Source organism: Biomphalaria glabrata, chromosome 14 (genome assembly GCF_947242115.1).
Source record: "Biomphalaria glabrata chromosome 14, xgBioGlab47.1, whole genome shotgun sequence".
NCBI classification, from domain to species: domain Eukaryota; kingdom Metazoa; phylum Mollusca; class Gastropoda; family Planorbidae; genus Biomphalaria; species Biomphalaria glabrata.
Window position 1 is genome coordinate 17,106,268 of NC_074724.1, and position 20,732 is coordinate 17,126,999.

Below are 20,732 nucleotides of genomic sequence, written 5' to 3' on the forward strand. Positions count from 1 at the left end.
AATGTAATTTACTGTATCAGTGTCTGTACGTTTTCCATTTTTAACAATACTTTAAAACTGTCTCTGTAGTATGCAACATGAGTATAATAAACTTGCAATAGAAAAAAAAATAAATAAATGAAAATCATTAAGATACTCTTTTTTACTTAATTTAAGCACAAATTTATTTTGCTCGAAATATATATATATTTTGAGGATTTTACTATGTAAATACATCATACATTTAGATTATGACGTTATAACATTAGCAAAATCACATTTAGGGCCTATGAACGAAATACATTTTACGGCTGGGGGTCGCCGCCTATTGGAGAATCGTATTAGGGTGTCGTCGAGCTAAAAAGGTTGAAAACTGCTGGTACAAAGGGACTACTTATAGTCCAATGGTTACGCTGGGCAGGGCACATATGGTTTCCTTATTAGAGAGCTGCTAATATGTTTGTGCTATTGGCGCTGTTTTTGTACTAAGGCATTAGGATCTCTAAACAAAATAATACAAATACAATTGAAATAGGTGCACCGGGTACTTTCGATGGTCTCATGCAGTTTGCAATTGCCTTACCTAAAGAATCTTTTAAAAGATATTTTTTTTTAAAGCAATTTACTTCTGACTTTTACTACTTTGCATAGTGTGTTGTAAAATTATATTTTAAAAGCATCGTCATTATTCTCGAAAGTAGATGCAGTGACTACTTTTTGGTTTACTGAATATTTAAATTGTGTATGTAAAATTAAGTCAACATTTTCCCCTTCAATAAAAAAACAGCTGACCAAAAAAGGACCGCCAAGAAGATTTGTGTAACAGAAAATCCTTATGTCTTCTTGTTATATTATTTTAAATTTGCTCTGAATCACAATTATTTTAGTCTCCCTTTAAAATTGCTCACTAAGGAATTTGTAAAAATTTGGCTGGACTGCAGCAAGACTCGTAAAACTATCCATGTCACCAAAGACTTTGGTTATGATTACATATAAATATGTGTTAAATCAAATTAAAAACATGACTAGAGCAATGCAAGCTTTTAACATAAACTTTAAATATTTAATCATTCTATTTGAATTTGAGAAATGTAGGTAACATACTATTGATAAAGTAAAAAAGAAATAACAAAAATAGAGTTGAAAGTAATGCTTTTTAAAAAAAAAGTGCCCCTATTTAATGCATTCACTTGATTTACTTGATTTAGCCCTTTAAAGTCAAAATAAAACATAGGGTTGCAAAAGTATTTCGTCATCGTACATGGTTCACTGGCGATGTCTCTCGGGACCTTGTCCACCTTACTTTTTTTTCTTTATGTTACTTTCTAGAATATAAGTCTCACAACTTCTCATGTGGGTTCCAGTTTAGAGTCAGGTTTGTAACATTTTCCCTTATCTTCCAACATGGTCTGCCAAATCCAGTTCCATTTGCATTATTTGATTTCCTGCTCTATTGGTATTTGCTGGCCTGTTTCCAATACATTAAAGTTTGACAATTTTTTCTGCCATTTAGCTCAGATTGTATGTCGTAAGCAATTGTTGTTGAATGCCTAAAGCTTGTTCGCATTGCTTTTTGGTACTCTCCATGTCTCTGGGCGAGGGCCCACAAACCTCGTGGCCGTGTGTGGTTTCTAACGTCGCGCCGCCACTGCACTTGCGAAATATTTCCAAAAGTCACATATTTCTAGGATTTCATAGAAAATATGAATGTGAAATATGTTTTTCATTGTTTGCATCAGCTAAATAGTGAGGAATCTTTTTTTTAAATAAAATTTTATTCAAAAGAAAAGACATAATACATTATTTTTATCAATAATAATACAAAGAATACTTAATAAAAAAATTTTTGTTAAGGAATAGTTTCAAAAGCACAATTTATGATTTCCATCATGGACATCGAGTAGACTGCAGCGGAGGTATATGAAATGATGACAGCGAGTGTCAGGGATTGATGCTAAAGTCAATTTACATACATGTTGAAAGTTTTTACTAAAGTCGAATATTCTCGGCAAGACTACCTTTTTTTATGAAAATATAGCTGAATGTATCTAGTAAAAAATGAATAACAAGTGATATGCCACCGACATATATTCCAATATTTTTGGTATGTTTGTGGATTGCAACTGCAGCAAGCGTTCTTAAAAATAGAGCAAGGTTAATACCATAGAATTATAAACTCTCCCTTTCTTAACAATTTTTGATTGTCTCCCTTGAGACCGGGGACACTGTTTCCTTATCGCCAAGGTGACAATCATGTCTGGTTGAGTCAGAATTTGGGGAGTTGATTGACTTCAAGTCACAGGGGTCTGTTAGAGTCGTACTCATAATATATATTTTTTTTATTGTAATGAGAATTTCTCAATTTGACATATAAAATGTTAAATAGCAATATTTGTGGTTAAAATAAACAATGCCGTCATATTTGTTGTATAATGCCGTTTATGTGTTTATCTTATTTTAAAGAACTGATTTTATCATATTCTTAGACAAGACAAGTATATATGTTGTTTCAGACAAAATTATTATTATTTTTGGTTTTCTTTGTACAGATTCTCAATTTTTTAGACAAAAAAATAAACATAAATTTTAAGATGGTCTATTTCCAATCTCCCAATGATCCTACATGGAGACGTGTAAGAATCCAGTCTCAAGTAAACCAGATAGCTTACATTATTCGAGGTGACAATGGTGCAGTGTACCAAAGAAACAGAGTGCATATCAACCCGAACAGAGAAACAGAAGAAGATATATTTCCCGATACTGATAACAACATACAGGACAATAGAACTCATGATCAACACATTCGCCACTCATCAACTCATCATTCCCTGCGACCAAGGGATCAGTTGAAGAAACCGACAAGATTCAATGACTATGTGTCTTAATGAACTATTGAATGTTGATTTTTAAATGTGATATGTTTCATATTCATTGAAGCCTATATATGTATGTTATGTTTAGTTTTTTATGTTGTGTTTTTTTTTTCTATGATACTCCCCGAAATGTTTTTTTTTTTTTTTTTTTTTTTTAAAGAAAAGGGGATGTTGATATGGTGCGCAAAGGTGCACGCGTTCAACTTAATAAAGTATCATTCTCCGCCATGACACTAATGGTTCTTGTTTGTTTATTGATGACTGTGAACCTAGATCTTAATTAACAATGACAGTGTGGGCAAATGTAGCGGTTGTAGATTGAGAGAAACACCCCCCAGACCAACTATATTGTAGAAGGTAGAAATCTTCAGTTAATATTCATTACGAGCAGGCAAGCTTTTTTATCGTATTAAATTTGGGATATAGGATCATTGAAACCATAGATTAAGGAAAACATTTACTGGCTTGTTAAGCCAAAATCTTGACTTTAGTTAGGGAAAGTAAAAGCGGTTGGTCGTTGTGATGGCCACATGACATACTCGTTAACCGCAGACCACAAACAGATGTCCTTTACTTACATTATCTGCCCTATAGACCGCATGATCCAAGAGGGGAGGTAACTTCGAGTTCATTAATAGCCACATAGCTCAAGTCTCCGCAGTGTAAAAACTTAGTTGCGATGGCCATCTAAACTTCTTCGTAACCTCTGACCTGACACTATTGTTCAGCTTGCCATCCACCTGCCACATTATGTAATATTTATTGATCCGTCATTGTTTGTACACCGCGTCACTCCAGTATATGAACAAGAAATGCAATTTTCTAGCTCAGTTTTAATGTCTAGTATTTTAGCACGCAAGTTTACCTTTAGATGATTTCTTCCCCAGAGCTCGTTCACTGTGTGTTCTTGAACTTGGCTCTGCTACACGTCTGGCACAATCATGTGATCTAGCAATCTTAGTTGATATGCGCAAAACAATAAACAACAAAATAACTAACTCCACTAGATTAAAATAACGAAACCTTAGAAATAAAAAAAATGTCGTAACTAATTCCATATTTATGTTTCTTTTACATTATTGTAGTCTATACGGACCATACTTCTCTAATTCAGCAACTAGATCCCAATAGATGATGTATGTGACTATAGTGGAGACTATTCAATGAAACTATATACTACAGTTTAAGGATGTTTATGTTGCTAGTTCCTGTGTGAAAAAAAAGTAGTTTCAGATTTGTCATTTTTCTTGGCTTTTGTTACGAATGTGAGCCTTCTTAATATATAGTCTACCAAATAATTAATCTTGTTTTTTTCGTTTCAAAAATTGTTCTCCTAGAACTTGTGTGTGTTAGATCACCTTCTTTTAAATATATAGCTTATAATCATCAAATAAAAGTCATGTTGAGGGGGGTGGGGAGGAAAGAGGGCACTATGCCCTTATTGCCACCTGGAGTGAATATGGCGGGAGCTACAAGCCAAAACTTAAAATTATTGTAGATATTTTAGTTAGGTAATACATTTTTATGTTGTTTGCAATATATTATTATTGAATATTTTTTTATTTATATCCTATATTTCAATATGATGTTCATGGGCAATGGGTTGGGGGGGGGGGGAGGGCGCCAATAAAGCTTCTTGCCCAGCTCGCACGTTTTGCTCACTACGCCTCTGCATCAAATGTTAGCCTACTTTGAGCTATAGGTTTTGTATGTGTTGGGTTACCTCCCCTAGAACAGATAGTTACCAATCGTCTTATGAAATGCTTTCTTAGCACTATAGGTTTTGTATGTGTTGGATTACATCCCCTTGAAGAGATTTGTTACTAATCATCTAATGAAATGCTTTCCTTAAGTTGTAGGTTTCGTATGGTTTGAATTACCTCCCCTGGAACCGATATCTACTAATCGTCTAATGAAATATTTTCTTTGCACTATAGGTTTTGTATGTGTTGGATTACATCCCCTGGAACAGATTTGTTACTAATCATTTAATGAAATGCATTCCTTGAGTTATAGGTTGTGTAGGTGTTGAATTACCTCCACTGGAATAGATAGTTAGTACTCATCTAATGAAATGTTTTCTTTGCACTATAGGCTTGGCGAGGTTACAAAGGTAACGTCTACTTTCAACCTATCTCTATCACCAAGTTGAACCATACAGCATATCAGTCTGTCAAGGATCAGAGGAGCGCCAAACCCTCCAGCAAGCCCTATCGTCTGATTCACTCTTCCAATCAAGTCTACATCCTTGACAAGCAAGTTGTGTTTAGCTTCATTAACAGAGGCGTTCGTGATGAGCTTAAGTTTATAGAGGGCGTACAGCCGAAGGGGAGTCTGGCAGTTCGAATTTCTAGCGCTCTTCCACAGCCTCGTGATTCTAGAGCTTCTAGCAACAGATCTGTGTTCAATGGTAAGCACAAGATTTGCAAGTGGAGTAACTATCACTCCAGTAAGCCTTCAACAAACAGAACCTATGTCTACCCCACTGCCAGAAGCTTTCAGTTCTCTCTTTCAGTACCCAGAAATCTAGGGTAATTACCCCAGACCTGGGTGGATGATTTGAAAAACTTCCAACGCTTGACATAAAGGATAAAGATAACTCATTTAGAAGTGACATTTAATTAAGGACTTCAAACTATTCGGAAGAAAATCGTCAAACACCAACAATATACACACCAAAAGTGAACGTTCGCCATTTAAGTTTAAAATAACCTTTTTTTTTTGGTTGCTTTCATTTGTTATTGAAAAACTATTTTTTTTGTGAACCAGATTTACTATTTATAGAACTTGAAAGTTTTGTTTTCATAATGTTCTTGTGTACATGATGAAATGTTGATTTATATTGTTTACTTTATCTGATGTTTGTATTATTTGTTTGCATTTAAAAAAAGAGACATTTTATTACATGTGTTCTATCTGTTATTATATTGTTTGAAGAAGACATTTTAGAACAATTGGTCACAGATTTATCTGATAATTGTATATTTAACGAATTCTTGTATCCTATTATTAGCATGTAAATAAATAGTTTTGATAAACTTTTTATTTGGAAAGTATTTTGAAATAAAATTAAACATTTTGTTTCTATAAGTGTAAATAACTGTACCCCTTTTAGACCTTGCAATTGGTAAGGCAAAAGATGTAAAAGGTCATCTATTTATGTGGCAGTCTGTTAACGAAAGCGTTATATGAACAACACAACGACAAACAGCCATTATTTTCCCCAACTAATATCATGTCTCCATTAGAATTGATTGATTCTTGGCTGCCCAAAAAATCCAATAATGCATTTCCCCAAACTAAAATGGGATTTAAAAGCATGACTCCTGAGATCAGAAGATTTACCACTTGTACAACTCAATTCCAATAAGAGTTTTTAAAATATGAAAGAATTCAAGCATTAGAGTTTTAGTGTATATTACAATGTTATTAAAAGAGATCAATATGAATAATACTTTTTTAAACAAAGCCTATATAAATTTTAATTGTATCTTTTAGTTCGGATCAGTTCTATAATTGATCTAGACTAATATTAATAAATCTGTGCGGTTATAAATTTTTGTTACCAATTTGTTTTTTGTTTAGCCCAATATCATACTTTTAACTTTCTCACGTTATGATCCAGTGCGGCCTCACAACGAGACAGCTAAGTTAATCACAAACACCACAGGATATAAGTTTTAGACCAAAAGAAAATCCCCATTGATGTTGGAAATAAAATTTTCATGATACACTGTGTGACTTTCTACACGCAAGAATCGTAAAAGTTCGTGGGATATCTCTATCCGCAGAAATAAAAGAGTGATCTTTCCATTACTTTTTCTTCTCGTTCAAACTCTTGAACCAAAAAAAAAATATTTTAATAGAATTATAAAACAAGAAGATGTCAATACCAATTCTAGGGTGCTCCACACTTGAGGAAACTTTGTTTGATTATAAAGATATAATCGGAAATTCCTTGAATGACTTTTTATTCTATGCCAGTGTTTCTATAAATAGAAATCACGAAGTTGTCACTAAAAACACAACATAGATTTTATAAAGTAAGTCATTCTATTTCAGAATCATTTCTTCATTGTAATATTTTATTTCTATAAGGTTTCACTTAATATACAATAGTAGAATAGTTAACCGTTGAACGAATTTAGGTTTGTATGAATGTTGTATATATTTATATCTAAAACTGGGCATATTTAATATTGTGTATACACATACTTTTGTGACTATGACTAAAGGTGTTTTTTTTTTTATAAATATAGATCTAATAAGAAATTTAAAATTCCAAATATTGCTTCTTAATTATAAATACACATCAAAGTTTGATAGATTTTTTCTTCATTTGCAAAATTTACTTAATTCTACTTATTTAACGTAATGTTAATTAAATTCCGCCGACACATGCCCAGAAATAAACATAAAAAATTCTATCGTGTGAGAGACAACTAGATCCCAGACCTCAACAGCAAGTGTGGACAACTCTGTAGGACAAGGCTTGTCAGAATAGTCGGAAAGAAAAGGGCCTGGAAAAGCTCAGATTTAAACTGTAACAACAAACGTTCTCAATAACTCGAGCTAATATTTGAAACTGAACAAGATAATAAAGTGAAATATGAGTTGCAACAAGGTCTACAAAGTACACTAAAGTACTTAGATTTTTGTACCTAATGTCTTGAAATGGAAAATAAAAAAAGCTTATTTAAGTAACAAAGGTATAAAAAAGGTTTCAGTTATCTGCCCTGTTATGTTTGGTAAATACATTTCTTTGAACAAATTTTAATTTATTTTTAGAATTCGTCAAAGATGTCCTGCAAGAAAAAAACTCAAACTGATAGAAAAGTGTCTAAAAATCTCATAACAGAAAAAGTAAGTCTGTATTTGTTTAAATTAACTAAAAAAAATTCTCTTAATTAGGCATATCGTTTTATGAATTTAGTCACATCTCCAACAATGCCCACATCTTAACAAACTATCTAAATCAGTGGTCTTTAACCTTTTTTGGCCTAACGCCCCCTTATCCTTTTTTTTTGTTTAAAAAAAAAATAGCCAGCGCCCCTCTCTAAGAAAAACACTTATAAAGAAGCGTGAGATGGCAAAGTCGAACAAAATGTCATCCATTTAGTAATGTTTATGCTGTCAATAACACTTATCCCGCATGGAAGACGAACGCATGCTATAGGCGATCTTGTTTGGCGAGTTTAGAGTAGGACGGAGTTACAGTGATGACCCTGCGTAAGCGCTATAAATATCCACTCAGGCTCTATTTTGTCATCACTAGCATAGAGGAAACAAGCTGGCAGCTTTCACTGGCATAGAGGAAAGTAGCTGGCAGCATTCACTGGCAGCTTATGACCTCTGAGAGAGAAGTTGGAGAGCTCTCACAAAAGATTCGGGACCAATATTTGAGACTAAAAGAAAAGTCATTATTGAAAACAGGCGCAAAGGACGGAGAGAAAACTTAAATAGAACGCCAGAAGACAACGGCTTTGTCTGCACAAAATTCGGGATAATATGCAGGTCGCAACTGGATTTGTAAAGTTATGTGAAACATTGTAATCAGTCGTAATCTTTGAAATCGAAGGCATTGCCAATATTATCATTATACAAAAATTATGTCAAATAATTACCAGTGATTACACACAAAAATTAATCTCATTTTCATGACTTTCTTTTAAATCCTATGAAATAAAACTAATGGGAACCTTGTGCCTCCTGCAGTCTGACAATATTATAACTTTCAAGCTTTAAATTAGCCAAAGCAAGACGAGGGCATCTTTAGTGGCTACATCCAGTCTATTTCTTTGCTTATTCATTAAGTTTGTTAAGCACTAAATCTAGGTTTACCATGAATGTTGATGGAAAAGCTAAAACATAATTTTAATTTCGACCCTAGTTTTTGAATTGTACTGAAACATTCAAATGCAGCGACATCTCTGTCGTGCCTCCTATGTTAACATTCTTTTTACTGAAGACATAATTTTGTACATCTATTTTTTCTTGCAGCTAAATTTAAACATGAGTGAAAGGTGTTTAATAGTTTTCATTTATATATATTTTTATTTTTATTTAAATCCTAGAAGCGAAACGTAATTTCTTTATAGACCATTATTATGTGAATTGCATAGATATCGATATCCTTAGGCAGTAATTTATTTGTCAACAAATAAGTTATTATTATTATTAAAATTCTTTAAAATAGATTTAATATCTCGAAAAAAAAAATGATATCATTAATAAAAGTCCATTTATTTCCTAGCAGTTGGAGGTTGGTTTCATTCATTTGCGTTAGATGCATACCAAGTAAAATATTTTTTAGTCTGTTTAAATCATTACCAACCGTTAAATATTTCTGTTTCTAAAAAAAAAAATTTAAAAAAAATTGTATTTAAAAGCATAACAAAAAATGAGCAGTAACACACCCCTTTCGAAATCCAGCGAACTTCAGTTTACAAAAAGATTCTAACATCTTTTTCATTTTTTTTTAAACTGTTAAAAGATGAGCTTATTTTCGGCATGGGTTTGTATTTTATTTACACTTTTTATTAATAGAATAAAATAGAAATGAAATTGTGACCTAAACTTTGCTTAAGATGTTGCTTGTGTACCGAAACTCACAAGGTGAATAGCGAATACATCCGTCCAACTACTGATAGTTTCTATATTTCGTTATAAGCTACATAACTAGACAATTTTGAAATAATATTTTATCACTAACAGAAATTAATAAATTTTGTGTAACATATGTTTTAAAAATAATCTTTTTTGGCTTTAATCAATTTTCAAAGTATATCATAGAGCTTCTAAAGATGAAACTAAAACATAGCCTACGTTGACGATTTTTTTTTATTTTGATTTAATAGTAGATTTTTATAATGGTTCATGAATATTTTTCAATTATTTTTGGATATTGCTATTGGTTCGTGCAGCCGACTTGGTTTCATATCCTCATCTGAAAATGCCGTCATTCAAAGTAGAACATAGGAATACTTTTTATCTCGTGGCAATGCACTAAAACTCTTAACAGTATTTCATTACATACTAGTGAATTATCGTAACCACACTTTGTCAATGTTTATTTTTTTGTTTATAAAAAAAAAAGACTAAATGATTCTATTTGAATGTTAGCTTGAACATTTTATTTTTCAATTAACATGTACATATCAATATATATGTATATGTAGATTTAATAAACTGTAAACTAAAAGGCGTGTTACCTAGTTTGTTTATCAAATCATAAATGTTTAAGCGCGTAAAATTTAAGGACACTAAATACCCACCAATTACAGCCAGTAGCGGCTTTAGGGGGTGGCAAGTGGGGCAAACGCCACAGGTCCCGCGCCAAAGGGTCCCTGCGATCGGATATTTCATTGTCACAAACTTGATCACTACACATTTTCCTTATAAAATCCGATTAGACGTCCATGTTTAAATATAAAATAAACTCTTTGGATTGTCTTCTTTCACCTAAGTGTTTTATAGGCTACTGTGCCTAGATTTCGTGAGGCATTAGGATTAATTTTTAACTTAAAAGAATTTTTTTTTTAATGCAGAACAATTAAAATACAGTATATAATGCACTTCAACGGCCAATAGTAAGAACAGTGCCTACGAAATGTTCTATGTTTTTTAACAAAATAATGACCACAGCTTAGAGGCGGATTTACTGTTTTGTTATTGTTACAGTTGGAGACGTTAGCGTGATGTGGTACATTATATATAGTTTACTCTCAGGGCCCTGTACTAGACACTCTCCCAGGGCCCCGCGCACTGCTAAGGCCGTCCCTGATTACAGTAAAAGAGTAAGAATTTTAAAATAGTTAATGTAACTCTCAAACTCAATTTCTAACGTTGTTTCTTAAATTGCATGCAAGCTAACTATACTTTCTCTATATTTAGTTTGCCAGCTTTAATTTTAAAGAATTTTTTTTTTGTTTTAATGCACCTTTAGTTTTTTCTGTCTCCCTTTATGCCCAGCGCCAACTTTTAAGGCCAGCGCCCCCTACCGCCCCTATTGGCTCTCAGCGTCCCACAATGGGCGATAGCGCCCCGTTGTAGATCACTGATTTAAATAGTTTTTGTTTATCTGACTAGCGCCTTTTCAAACTCCTAAGGAAAATAGGTTTCCCTCCTAAACTACCGAAGTTTATTGAGTGCTTTCACTTCCTGGTTGATGAAGTATTTGCTGCTTGCCAGAAATATGGCTTACAAATTATTCAAAGGAAGACTAAGATACTAGTTAATAACACAAATACTGTCCCTCACGTAACCATTAATCGCCAACCACTAGAAATTATTTACCATATTTTCTATCTTGGCTCTATCATATTCAGCGTTGCTCTACTGGATAAAGACATTAACAACAGGATAGCCAAAGCAATAGCAACCTTGTCACGTTGATAAAAAAGTCTGGGACGAAATACTGCTTACTAACAATACTAAATCGTTAGTCTATCGGGCCTGTGTGATGAGCACTTTGCTATACGGAAGTGAAACATGGTCAACCTACTCATGGCAGGAAAACAAAGCTGAATGTCTTCCATTTCCGATGCCTAAGTCGGATCTTTAAAATAAGATAGCAAGATAAAATAAACAATGATGAAGTGATACAAAGAGCAGGGTGCCAGGACTTCCTCTGTATTATCAGCAACAGACGCCTTGTCTAGCTTGGCCACGTTCACAGAATTCCAGTAGGCCGACTTTTACAAGACATTCTGTATGGCGATCTAAAAAAAGGCAGGAAAGCCGCTGCTCGCCCACTTTTACGGTAAACGGATGTATGCGAACGTGACATGAAGCTTTTCAAAATCGACACAAACAGCTGGGAAAAAGTAGCACTGGATATATTCACATGGAGAGAGAGCATGAAGGAAGGGTCTCGGATCTCAAAAGCCATACACAAAAGCAGCAGAAAGAAGGATGAAAATGCAATGGCGCCTGGGGATTGCATATGCTCAATCTGCGACCGCAGTTGCTTATCAAGGATTGGCCTCTTCAGTCACACAAGAAATTGCAAAGGGAAAAATCATCTCTCGAGACGTCAAATGCCTAAATGCCACAGATCTAAATATAATAATATTCAGTGTTTTCTCCATTAATTTTTTTTACAGATGCGCCGAACTACTGTAAAAGATGAAACTTGATAGTTCGAAAAAAAAATTAATTAGACTAGACCATAGGTAATGACGTGTAATTTAATTATAAAATAATTTAAATTTTTAAAGCGTTGTAAGCAAACATAATGTAATAATCAAAACACGAGAGCTATAATGACAAACTGATCTCAAAAAGTTGTGAACATATGTCCTAATGTTCTTTTTGAATGTATTGAAGCATGTTGTCTATCTTAGATATTAAAAAAGTTCCAAAACTGTGGTCCATACCCTGCAAAAACATTTCTTTATTATACATTGATGACAAAGTGTGATCACCTTGTTATCGACTTTTGCCTTCAAAGGAAGACGATAAATGTAAAATAGTTTACAAGAGAAAAACCTAAAAAATAAGTAACTCATGTTAAAAATATATATAGCTCCTCATTCGTGATCGATGATGAGCACATTTCTCATTTCTTATGGAATTGAAGAATACTGTGAAGTCCAATCCTCGCTTTAAAAAGACGGCCGCAAACGTGGTATTGGTAGTTTGGTCTGTTGCTGAAAGACCTGCTTCTTCTCTCAGCTTTTTATTGATTCGGCGCTCTTTCACCCTGGCCACTATTCTTGCTACAAATGTCTAGACTCCGCGTCTCACAGATTCAAACCATTAGAAGCGATCAAGAGCTAGTGCTTTGCATTCGCATTCGCATTCTTTGAAGGAGCTCTTGATGTCTTTATAGCGCTTGTGTTGACCTCCCTGTGAGCGCTTTACTGCATACAGCTCCACGTACGGACGTCATTGGGAAGGCGATGGTCTGCAATCGGACTACATGTTCCGCCCATCGAAATTGGGACCTTTTTACTGTCACATTGATACTGTTTATGTTGGACAGCTCTAAGATTTCTGGTCTGGTATGTGATACTTATAAAGAGAATAACAATTGTAGAATTAAAATTGCAATGTTAGAGTGCAGAAAAATATGGCTTTACATAAATGCGATTACCTTTGAGTTGAAATTCAATTCAATTATTAGAATATAAAACTAGAAGTCTTGATAGATCTATTATTTATATAAAAATTTTAATGGTATTTGGAAAATATAGTCTATAATTAATACATGAGCGGATGTATATATGTTTTAAAATCTTAAATAAATCAAAATTTATACTTTTTGTCAAATGACTATTGTATTCGTCCCTATTGTTAAAGATATTTAATTTGTAAGCGTAAATAAATGTGTCGATTACGAGAAACGAATACTGCAGCCGATAAATGCATTCTTCTTTCTTTTCTAGATTAGCTTGTGTAGAGTCTAGATCTAGAATTAGAGTAGACTTAATTAACCTTTACGTTTATAGATCTATATTGGTCTAAATTCAGTAGTAAATATTGTAAACAACATTTAAATCTAGATAGATCTATATCTAAATTAAATCGAATTCGATTTTAAAATCTATTCAGTCAAATATATCAAATTTGCTAAAATAAATCTAGACTAGATCTAAAAGTATCCTATCTAATCATTCTATAGATGATCTTATGATTGATATAGTTTCATATAAAATTCTACTAGATCCATAATCAGTATAGGCCTATAAATAAATCTATCTAGTGTATTTCTTGTAAAAAGTTATTCTTTCAGACCCTGCATTCAAGATATGTAGGGCAGACGATGTTATTAAGGTCATCTGTTTCTGTAGCGTATATTTAACGGGTATGTCTGGAGACCAGCACATCGACCAACCGCCTTTACTTTTCCCCACTTAATGTGGGGTACCCGAAACAAAAAATACCAGACTTTACCAAGATTGGAACCAGGAAACCTTGTTTAATATCCAAGCACTTTACCGTTTAGCCACTGCGCCACATTGCATTTCTTGTAACTTAGAACAAATTCGTACGAGTACTCCCTCCTTCCCTAGTGCCAGTAAAGAATGTAATGGGTTGCCTGAATTAGCCAGAAAAAACAAAAACTTAGCAGAGTTTAAGCTATTAACATGCATGAAAATATTGACACATGAAATGCATAGAACATAATTATCTTCGTTTTTGAATTAACATCTGTACTATTTAAAAACATAAGCTAGATTAATTAGATTTAAATGTAAAAGTTAGACTCTGCTTTAGATATAAACTACCGTAGCTCATTAGATCTTAGGTAATGTAGAACATCTAGATTTACATCTAAATTCACATTAGCTTCTAGTCTAGATATATTACTAATTCAAACTGGTTCTAGTCTATTGATCTATCTATCTATAGAGTTTAGATATAGGCCTACTTAAATTTAAAAAAAAGGTTAATGCATCCATATACAATCTAAAATTCTAGATCTAAAAGATAAACAAAAAGTAGGCCTACTAAATCTAGACTAGCTTTAAAATTGTAATAAACTTACTAGATTAATTCTATAATATACACTTTAAAATGTAGATGTAGTTACAGACTTTTAATTCCAAAACTTAAAGCAGGATGACTAGTGATGGAGCATGATTCAAACCCAAGACTAAGGAGAGACAACTATTATTGCATAACACACTACCAGGCTGGCAAATCAAGATAAAAAAATATTATATTTTTGTAATAAGGCTACTGTTGGCCTTATTGAAAATAATATACGTAAGAAATCATAGACTTATCCATTTTTTTTATTTGTGTTTCTTTATATTTTTGTTATTTAACTGTTAATTATTTAATATTTTCTTTTATTACTAGTTTTCACTTTTATTATTTTCTTTTCTATCTTAAGGAATCTGTCATTTAGATTTAGAATCTAGATCTAGTACTCCAAAAGTCAATTGGAACTGTAAATTGAAATCTAGTTTACCAAAGCCTTATGAATTATTATTTTTTTTTTTACATTTCATTTTAAAGCATTTCACAAGGATTACATTCAGTCCAAGTGCAAAAAAAAAATGCAGTGTATCTTAGTTTAAATAATTTATTAAACAACAAAGTATTTCTTTATTTTTACCCTACTAGATATAAAAATATATTTTTTTTCTAAGAAAATTTCATTAATGTAAATTTGTTTATATATAAAGATAAAGATGAAAGCAACTTTATGAACATATTTTATTCTAATTCTTAGAACAGTACAGACATTTGTTTTCATCAAGACAATTGTGGAAATAATGGTATGAAATCAGATTGAAACAATACCTATTATAAGTTTAAAACTAGTTTTATGGTTTTATTCTATTATCAAATTTTTCACTAGCATACAGAACTATAGAAGTTGGCATGTTAAATTCAAGTTATTGCAAAGTTAGGTCTATGTTCAGCTTCTAGAACTATATTTAAAATATTTAGTTTTTTCTCTATGGAAAAATGCAGTATTTTGAAATTTTTTTTTTTGTTTCAGAAAATATTTTTTTCTGCAAAAAAATAGACTGACTGACATATGTATTTAAACTATTTCAGTTTGTCTAAAGGATCAGACTGACCTAGCAGACTTATCCAGTCTTGGGGATGAGAATCAAGATACAGGTAAACTTTTGGTTTTTAAATGTTTAGATAGAGAAAGTTTTTGGTATAAGTCTATTTTCAAATATTAGATTTTAAAAATAAAAAATAAAATAGTTATTTGAATTTCACCCTTTCAGATCCTCATTATTTCACCAGTGACCTGTCCAAAGTCCAGTCAGATAATGTTAAAGATATACTAATTGGTAATTTTTTAGTTGAATTTTAGTGTATAAACTGTAGAGATCAATACATGAGTTAGACTGATCTATTTATAGATATCTCTTGATTGATTCAACACTGTACATTGTGTTCTAATTATTGGATCAAGTTTATTTCCCTGTTCTACAGGTGATCATGAAACTCAGGAGTCAGAAGGTGGAGAAGCTGATCTTCACAAACATCTTGTTGGCTGTAAGAAGAATCCAGGTCATAGACAGTTTATACCTGTTGATACATTCACTTTGAAACATTTACCTGAAGGTTTTCAAGACAAAGATTTGTATAAATACATCAAACTTATAGCCGACCTTACATTTAGAGTAGATGTTAGAATGTTCAGTCCACACAGACCAAAGTTTTGGCCAAAGACAACTCAACCATATCCATTTTATAACATGAGTGAGAGAAGAAACTTGAGGACAGGAAGTGGAAGAGTGGGGTATGTATACAAGTTTCAAGATGGAGTAACACAAGATGGAGGTTATGGATGTACTGCCTATACAAAGTGTTGGTGTAAAAAATGTGAAGTTTCAGACTCACCCAGCAAAGTGTGGTGGGAGTTTAATGTGTACACAGCCACACATGTTGTTTTTGATGACATTGAGGCCAATCACACGATCTTGAGATTGTTTTATGATAGAGATGAAAGTCCAGTGGTCAGTGTTGATAAGGTCAGTGTTGTAGATGTAAACGTTGAGTATGACTTGTGTTGGTTGAAATGTGTGACATGTGACACAAATGTAGGAAAAAAACTGAGGGAAATGTGGAAACATTTTGAAAATGTCTTGAGGAAAGTCTTGAACAAATACAGAGACTCTAGCTCTAAACACAAGCTGAACTTTATAGTGTCACATCCTCATGGATGTTCTAAACAGGTCAGTGTTGGTCAATGGAAGGACAGACTAAAGGTGGATGAACGTACCTCTCAGTTTACTTATACAACTTGTACATGTCCAGGAAGTAGTGGAGCACATGTCCTATGTTTGGGGTATAATGACTGGACTTGGCCTGATCTTGTCCACAGTGGAAGTAAGTCTGGAATAAATTACAGTGGAATTAGTCTTCTCTACTGAGTTGTTTGTCTTGTGAGTTGTCAAGCTCCATTTGGAAGATGTTTGTACTTGAGAACCCTTGAAATTCTGAGTATCAAACTTAACTGTCTCTTTTGTCTTGAGATAAATACATTTATACTTTGTGATAAATATTTATAGATTTGTTTACTATAAACATTTTGTTTTGGACTTTGTTCTAGTTATGTAAATAAATTGTGTAAGCAATCTTTAAATTTACAATGTTTTGTTTCATTTTTTATCGATTTTGTTGTTTATATATTATATTTACAATAATTAAAACCTGTTTAAATACAAACAAAATCTATAAGGTGTAAATCTAGAACTTGCTTTCGACGATCAGGTCTGTGGAAAAAATTATTAGATGTAGTTCGTATTTTTTAAAATTTAAAATGCATTTAAAAGTTTGCAAGCATTTCAATAACAAAATGTTCTCAGTTATACAAAAAAATGAATCGAAAAAAAAATCTAGTTTATAGTTTGATTGATAGTTTTTTTTATCAAGCAGCATCTCGTATTTTATAATCAAATCGAACCCGTGAATATAATTGTTAATATAACATTGTTAGTTTAATTTTATGTATCTCTAGATCTAGAATCTAAGCAATTTGATTTCCACAGTAATCTAGTCAATAAATAAAAACTTATTATAGTAAAAGACTATAAACACTGTGATGTGAGCTTGCGTTGACTTAGGTGTAATTTGTTCATCATTTCGTAGCTAAGTTGCTTAGGGGTCTAAATGCGCATAAGTAAATTTTAAAGGAAAAGTAAATTGAAAAAAAAAGACTTAAAATTAAACCGAATCGGTAACTATAGGCTTAAATGCTTTTAAAAAAACACATTTGAAATTAAATTTTATTATGTAAGTAGTTTATTAGTTTAATAATATGCCTATATAATGTGAGATATTATGACATCTGACGTTCATTTCATTTGTATCACTACGCGATATAGTGGTGCCGCAGGTTATGGAAAAGTTTGCTAAGACCTTTAAAGCTATTTACATTTAGAGCAAACGATTTTATGTAAAAAATATTTTGTAAACTCAAATTTTAAGGTTAATGTGCATCAAGTATAGAAATGAAAAGACAGTATTTGTATGTTCATGTGTATAATAACAAAATAATATTATCTTGAATGAGTCCTAATTTAGGTCTAGAGATTTTCATCTCTGCGCATGCGTGAACTCTTCGTCCTGCATGTAAAGATGGCCTAGATTTTTAAGATACAATACGTTTCCTTTTAGGGTCTTAAGTTTGTTTAAGGGATACAATACATTTACTACGGTCTAAGTTAGTACCCAAGGAGCATTTCTGGTAAGTTTTATCAAGATCGGTGAAACGGTTTTGATTTCTATGAGGGTACATACATACATACATACATACATACATACATAGGCCCAACAAACATACATAAACACGCCTTACTTTCTGCTTTATATATTTGATATATCGATAGATTTGCAGTAAACAACCCACTAGATCTAGGCTGTATTTTTTCATTCAAAATGAAATTTAAAATTTAGCAAACATTTTAAATAAAATCAAACAATAATTAAATTAAAAATTACAAAAAAAAAATCTAGTGTTTTAAATGATACTTAACTTTTTATTGTTTTACATCGCGTGGCTATTTTGTATTTCAAGGGAGATAACTGATAAATACTAACTTTTAGCATAAAAACCCAGTTGTCTTTTCTTGTACCTTCAAAAACTAAAGTTTAATTTTCTGCATTATATTTTAACAGTGTATTCAAAAATATGTCGACGAGTAGGCAATGTTGGTGATAAAACAAAAAAACAATGTGTGATAATCAGTTGATGGTACTAAAGAATCCATTAAAAACACCCTAACAACCAAACGACACTCACTAAAATTCAATATCCAAATCATCAAGACCAAGTATGTTGTATTGATCCTTATAAACGGTTATGATTACCTGAATGTATATCTCCATTAAAAACAACATTTACATAAATACAAGGACTACAAGATTTTGACAAGAACCTTTGATGCTTGACTGTACTTGAAGAACTTGATCTATACATAATAAATATGTAAAAGTAAAGTTCCATTACAGACCTTATGATCTATAGGGCAGGTCATGTGAGGTCATCTGTTTCTACTGTGAGGGTTAACGAGGGTGTCACGTGGCTAGCACAACGGCCAATCGCCTTTACTTTTCTCAACAAACATTAAGTAGACCTATCTATTAGAGCTGGGTGGAATTAGAGGCAGATTTAAGATCCTAAAATTCAAAATTCCAGGATTTGAACCTGGAAAGGAAGGAAATTTATAACTAAGCCATTGCCCCTCCAAACACCAAAAGATCGACAGGCAAACGTTTTGTAACTAAATACATTTCACAATAATCTTAATATCACTAACTGAGATAACTTTCCGGATGACACCGACCTTAGTGACGCCACTGCTTAACACAATACATAGACATCTTTTTTTTTTACATTCGCTAGTCAACTAGTAACGCTGATACAGTATGACCAAATAAGCAGTACCGGTTTTAGGCCGATCGAGTTCTCAAATTCGACCCACCACCTGACAGGGGCCTATCACAATCATCAATGACTCTAGTCACATTCTTTGAAAGATGTAGGACTTAAAGGGTTAACATATTTAGTGTATCGTACGATTGGCATAACTTAATTTACCCACTGACACCTATTACATTTAAGTTGCTCCCAATTCATAAATGTTGATAAAATGATGTCATTAATAGTAAAATTTGATATTGTAAATTGAAACCCGCAGTTTGTAAGGCCGGCCTAGCAAGTAAGGAACGAGATTTTGTACCGCTCGAATCTAGTCTTGATTAACAAAGTCGCCCACTTGAGATAGTTATAATGGGTGGTTGTCTTCTAAGATTTTTCCGACTTTGCTAAGAAATGTTTTCTTTGTGGCTAGATGACCTTCAAGAGAGACAGCGCTGCCACTTGCGTAATATTCTTTAAAAGGGGCCTACAATAGGAAGTTTTACTTTTTTTTAAAGTTCATTTAAATATGGTACTGCGTTGTTTGGTAGTTTTGTGTATGGTATTGTTACAAATGAACAGTGATAGGTAGAGGTCAACGTATGACCTCGGCGAGATGACACAGCAGCTAGTGTTCCCTAGAATCTACATGTACAAACAAAGACAGGATGTGACGTGTCCACACTTGTTGTTCAAGGGGACGAACAGATCTAAGTAGGGGGACAGTTACTAATGAACAGTGACAGATAAAGGTCACTACGTGTGACCCCGACTTGATGACACTGCAGCGAGTGTTTTCTGGAATCTACATGTATAAATAAAGACAGGATGTGACGTTTTCTGACATGTTATTCCAGAGGATACTAGGAGTGTTTGTGCAACTTTGGAGATGCGATTAGGGACTCTATATAAGCCAGAAAGTTAATGTGAAAGTCAGTCGTATGGAGTCGTGAGTGAGCCGTTACAGTCGAGACAGACTATGTAAGACGTGTGCGGCTCTGTGGAAGAGAAATGTGTACGACTCGATGCAAGTTAACTAGGGTAGAGTTAACTGGAGTGGACTACTGTCGTTAAAGTCTATACAGCGAACTACAGTGGACTTGAGCCGTTACAGTCGATACAGTCGATGTAAGACGTGTGCGGCTCTGATTCGGTAGACTTGAGTACGACTTGGTTCAGCTTTGGGAGACCTGGAGCGACACTGGGAAGTGTGTCGTTGGTCTGTTCTGTGGAATACGGCTCGAGGAAAGTTGAGAAGAGATGAATTGCAACGAAGTGAAGAGATGAATTGCAACGAAGTATAGCTAACTGTAAACTGACAGATATTGTACAGTCTTCTACGCTACATGTTACAGTAACGAATTGTTAGAGTTAATAGTCATTAAAGTTATATGAAAGTGAAAGTTTAGTCGTCAAGTTCTTTGCTGTGTTTTTATTTGTGTGCCAACTAATACATCTAGCCAGAAAATTCAGAAATACGTAACAATTGGTGTCAGAAGTGGGATCTTTCTGGCTAGAATGTATTCCACCAAACTTCT

The 20,732-nt window shown here is 33.1% G+C and overlaps 1 protein-coding gene across 3 annotated transcripts in view; it reads left to right on the forward strand.

Annotated features, from left to right (window-relative positions):
• Positions 1-16,913, forward strand: part of LOC106062541 (uncharacterized) — a 262,239-nt gene extending 245,326 nt beyond the window's left edge. Inside the window, exons 1-6 of one of the 3 annotated variants that reach the window (XM_056010828.1) lie at positions 6,852-6,895; positions 7,641-7,715; positions 15,037-15,082; positions 15,369-15,434; positions 15,551-15,616; positions 15,762-16,913. In XM_056010828.1, the coding sequence (XP_055866803.1) occupies positions 7,653-7,715; positions 15,037-15,082; positions 15,369-15,434; positions 15,551-15,616; positions 15,762-16,705 (1,185 nt within the window). In that variant the 5' untranslated portion in view covers positions 6,852-6,895; positions 7,641-7,652 and the 3' untranslated portion in view covers positions 16,706-16,913. The other 2 variants (XM_056010830.1, XM_056010829.1) reach the window with 2 other exon arrangements.
• Positions 16,914-20,732: the final 3,819 nt, after the last annotated feature.